The following is a 5,000-nucleotide window of genomic DNA, read 5'->3' as shown; positions in this document are numbered from 1 at the left end:
CCACAATTGCTTGTAATCTCGCAATTTGATTGGCTAATTTGCCGTTGTCGATAAGAGTCTAGACAACGCTGTACGCGTCATGCTCGCGACATTTTTTCACGCAATGTAATAGCCAATCAGCAACGCCCATTTTGGAAAATACACCAATCATATTGCGAGAAAGTTATAAACAACGCTTGCTCTTTCTTTTTGAGTCATGATTTTGGTTACACTCTGAAATAGAAACTTTCAGGTAGTTGCACCAGTTGATAGAGGTTGTTCGAGTCCACTTGTCGTTTGCTAGTCTACTTAGCATTGTCGAAAGCACATTGATAGGGGCCGTACTCGTAATTAATTCAACAATATCAAGAATTCATTCTCTCGGCACTTTTTGATATATATTTTTGGTATTTGGTTTTTGTTTTGCTTTTTTTCCCCTTAGACTGCAATCTTGCCCAGTTACCTTTGAATCTTCAAGAAATCCTCATGAAGAAACTGGACGTGCGTTGTAAGGGCCGGTATTATGGTTGGCAAAAAGTAGGAGCAGCCTTTAAAGTTGACATCGACGACATGAGGTACCTTGAACTGGAATATAAGAAGGATAATGGAAGCCCTACCTTAAGGTTACTGGAATTGCTTGGCATCGAGAGAAACAAAACCATTTCTGATCTTGTGATTTTACTGAAGAGCAGTAAAATAAAACGCTTTGATATCACTTCAAAGATAAAATTGACCAAGAGAAAATGACGGAGAGTAGGGATGATGGCCGGGATATGTGAATTTCTCAAAAGTTATTTTTAGATCGGAAGTCTGTTCCCGAGACGTCCGCGACTATTAAGGATGAAGTCATATGAATTTATTTGTCATTGTGTGAAGGCTTTCGGAGTCGTATTCTTCATCCAAAAAGCCCTTAGATTTACTAGAAATTGTAGAATCCAACTCCAGGGTTTGGGGCAAGGTAAGCCAATCTCCTTGCTTCTGAAACTCGTTTTCGCTAACAAGCCGCTATTCCACCCGGAGCGCCATTTTGAATTCTCTAACTTCGCGGACGTCTCGGGAACCAGACTTCCTTTTTGTGACATCTAAAAATACCTTTACTGAAATTGGCATAGCCCAAGGGCTACACTGGGAGACTCCCTCTCTGTCTCCTTAAGTTTTCTGTCACGATTGAAAATGGGTTTTTGCTACAAGTTACCCATTCAATCAGTTGTCTTCCTCTACGTACGATATGCCGTTTTATTGATTGATTGATTGATTGTTGTTGGTTTTAATATTTTTGTACGAGTTCTGGTGAACGAGCGGATTTGGTGCTGAAACTTTATTTTTTTCACAGCATCGTGTATAAAATAAATAACGAGAACGGGAAATACAGTAAATAGTTGGTAGTATAGGTCGTATGCTGCCTGAATTGTGTTAGTTTATGCAGTTAATCATAAAATAGCAGAAAGATGATGCCGAAGGGGCTTTTACTTTTGAAACATTGAAGTGTACAAACCATTCATTAACACACTGTTTGAAGTTAATTAGCATTCCTGGACGGCGTTAGTATGGATAAGACAAATATTAATGCGCTTGTACAAACAATACAGCGTTCTTTGCATTCAATGTACAAACATCGATTTATCAATAGGCCACTTTCGATATATTAAAAATCAGCTTGAAAGAGAGGTTTAAAGGACAAAGACAAAGGCAAATGGATGACATGTCGAAACTTTTCACATTCATTCCAACGTGGTCCTATTGTTTTTGTCCTCTCTGCCTCGATATCAAGCTGGATATTGATATTTCGAAAATGGCCTATTGAACAATAACAAATTTGCCAATTATTTTATTATGAATTTCAGCTTACCCTTCAATAACCTCTCTCTATTTGTAAACAATTTGGCAGAGAGATCTACATAACATAAGGCGGTACCCGCATTGCGATCTTTAAGCTGCGGTCATCTTGTCAATATTTCTGAGCAGAGCTTCAAATAGTCAAGTTGTGTTCGAAACTCCTCTAGTGGAATTCCTCGGGCTCTGTCATCCACACGTCTTCGAATTTCCGGAGGCGAGATGTCGGTCTCTTTTGCTGCTTTCAGACAACTTATTGTCTGTTCCACGATGCCGTTTAGAAAAGGACTACAGTATGTACTGTACATTTAGGGCGGAAGCATTTTCAGCTCTGTGTTTGGGTGGGAATCATGGCTAGGGTTTCGGTGGGCCGGTGCTTCGTCTCACACTTAATCTTATCTGCCAAAATGTTTAAATAGAGAGGTTATTGAAGGGTAAGCTGAAATTCGTAAGAAAGTAATTGACAAATTTTACAGTTATTGCTCAATTGAAAATCGATGTTTGTACATTGAATGCAAAAAACGCTCTGTTATTTGTACAAGTGCATTAATATTTGTCTTATCCACTCTAACGCCGTCCAGGAATGCTAATGAATTTCAAAGTGCGTAAATGAAAATGTCATGGTTTCATGAGGAGGCAGTGTGGCCCAGTGGTGAGGGCGCTTGCCTTGAGATCCGGAGATCCCGGGTTCAAGACCCGCTCTGACCACTCGTTGCATTTGTTCCTGGTTCCTGTAGTGGCTTAGCATGCCCGACTAGTAATCAGGGAGGCGTGGGTTCGAGTCCCGCTCAGGGCAAAAACCAATTTTTCGGATGGGTGTGTCGAAAGGTAAAATGCACGGTATGTGTTCCTTTCTCCAGTATCTAAAGTCTATACCTTTCATTTGCCTCGAAATTTCTAACTTTCATTTGTTCCTGGTAGTCCCTGGTTCAACTTCCCAGCTGCACTTGCAAATAGCCGACTGGTTTGCCTCCGACCACTTGGGATTCTTAACGGTTGTTGTTGTTGTGTTCTGTTGTTTCGTTGATTGTGTTTCATTGGCCCTGAAAAGCCCCTATGGGGAGCGGTCAATTAAGTATGTATTGTATTGTATTGTCTATTCCCTCTATTGGTTTTCAAGATAATGTTAATGACTTCAATGTTAGCGCAAATGAAGGTGTAATTTTCTCTTTTGTATACCGAATGACGCATAAGAATGCCTAAAAATGTTCGTTTTTTTGGCACTCATTATTGTACCTTCGCGCTATTGGTTGTCATTTCACGCAAATGAATGCGTATTTTCTCGTAATGAACAACAAAAGGTGTAGTACTATAGTGGCGCAGTTTTGTGGAACAGTTTGCCATTAGAACTAAGGAAAGCAGAGCCCTTCAATCAATTCAAACGACTGATTAAAGAGGTTATCTAGGCCATTATTCTAAACACGGCATTCATGAAAAGCAGCTTTTTTTTTTTTTGATATTGAGTAAGATAGTTAATGTAGTTTACATAGTTTTATCTATACTTGGTTTGAAATTTTTAATTGTACATACGGTTTTATATTTCTGATGAATTGTACCGTGGTTAAATAAAGATTAAATAAATTAATTAATTAATTAATTAAATAATAAATGAATAAGTAGTACTTGGTCACGGCTTTTTCAGCCCCGGAGTATTTTTAAAATACTTCCACACCGTTGGGTTCCAAATGACCTAACCACGTTCAGAAATCTTACCATAGGGTTATTTACAAAGGATGGAGATTTGACTTTGGAGACACCGATGACAAATCTAGTCGATAGTCCATGCACAATTTGATTCCAGCCAATGTGGCGCCGCCATCACTGGACACCAGTATAAACATTGCGTCTCAAAAAGAACCCAATTACCCCTTTTTTCTTGTTGTTGTTGTCTTTTCTTGTTTGTTGTAAGGTAATGAAACTGTGGGATGAAACTCTTTGCAAATTTTAAAAAATTCTCTGGTGCGGGTTCAGAGCCACCCTACTTTCTTCAAATGTGAAGGTCACTCTAAATCCCCTGTCAAGAACTTGTTATATTCTTGCAGATTTTCATCTTAGCCCGCTAACCTTTTTCCAGATTACCGCCCATTCTTCTTTAACCCAAAAGAAGGCAAAATTTAGGGTGCTTCTAGATAGCTCTCCTCTCGCTTTTGTGACCTATTACATGGCACGGATCCCTTCTGGATGATTCGTGGGTCCGTGACAGGCCAGTAACCTCTGATGAACAAAATGACATCGCGATAAACAAACAATAAGCAAAATGCGCTTGAGTGTATTATATGTAAAAACACTGTATCTAAACATAGAGCAGTTTTCAAGTGGTGTTGTGTACCGTTTTCAAGTGGTGTTGTGTACATATTAAGCACTGCTATCACCACAACTATGTACTCAATTTTGGTAACTTTTTATGTATGCTCTACATCTTTGTACATAGAGAGAAGGAGATCCTTTATTTAGTGACGGGGTCTTTTTTTTTTGTTCCTTAAAAATTTGTAAGTTTTTTCAAAACTCAACTCGCTAATATAGTGCACCCGTTGAGATACAAAAGAAATGATGTAATTTGTCATACTTATGAAGGGTATGAAAGCCATTTCTCCAACCCGTGAATTCACCTTATTTTGACTCCACTATCCAATCAGACACAACACGACTAACTCAATCATAACACAACTGTGTAGATACATGGGCATGTCGGACAGCAAGCGCCACAAGCCGGTTTATTTTGCTTATCATATGCATGCAAACTCCGCTCTAGCATAACAATACATTAGCATACTCGATGGTACTGACAGAGAAACATGGGCATGAGCATGTAGGACAGCAAGCGCCACAAGCCGGTTTATTTTGCTTACCATATGCATACAAACTCCGCTCTAGCATAACAATACGTTAGCATAATTGATGGTATTGACCTCCTAAAAGCTTGTTAAAGGAAAAGTACACTGGCCACCTGCCGGATACGAAAACCCAAAACCCTTCGGGAATGAGGGAACGTATTCTCCAAACCCTATGCAAGTGTATGGAAAGCCATAACTTTCTTATGTGATCATTCGTTATTACATGATGTGGTCTCACTATTATGTGATGTGGTTTTATGGTTATGTGATGTGGTTTCATCACTATGCGGTGGGGTTTCACCATTACGTGATGTGGTTTCATCATTATGTGATGGGGTTTCACCATTACGTGAT

General features: G+C 39.3%; 1 protein-coding gene across 1 annotated transcript in view; it reads left to right on the top strand.

The window, feature by feature from the left end:
• The window catches only part of LOC137992899 (uncharacterized), a 31,879-nt gene extending 28,448 nt beyond the window's left edge, over positions 1–3,431 (top strand). The window contains exon 4 of the mRNA XM_068838460.1: positions 422–3,431. Coding sequence (XP_068694561.1) covers positions 422–726 — 305 coding nt within the window. The 3' untranslated portion in view covers positions 727–3,431. The remainder of the gene's footprint in view (positions 1–421) is intronic.
• The last annotated feature ends 1,569 nt before the right edge of the window (positions 3,432–5,000 follow it).

This window comes from Montipora foliosa, chromosome 2 (genome assembly GCF_036669935.1).
Source record: "Montipora foliosa isolate CH-2021 chromosome 2, ASM3666993v2, whole genome shotgun sequence".
NCBI classification, from domain to species: domain Eukaryota; kingdom Metazoa; phylum Cnidaria; class Anthozoa; order Scleractinia; family Acroporidae; genus Montipora; species Montipora foliosa.
Note: the sequence above shows the minus strand (reverse complement) of the source record. Positions and strands in the feature narration are given on the sequence as shown.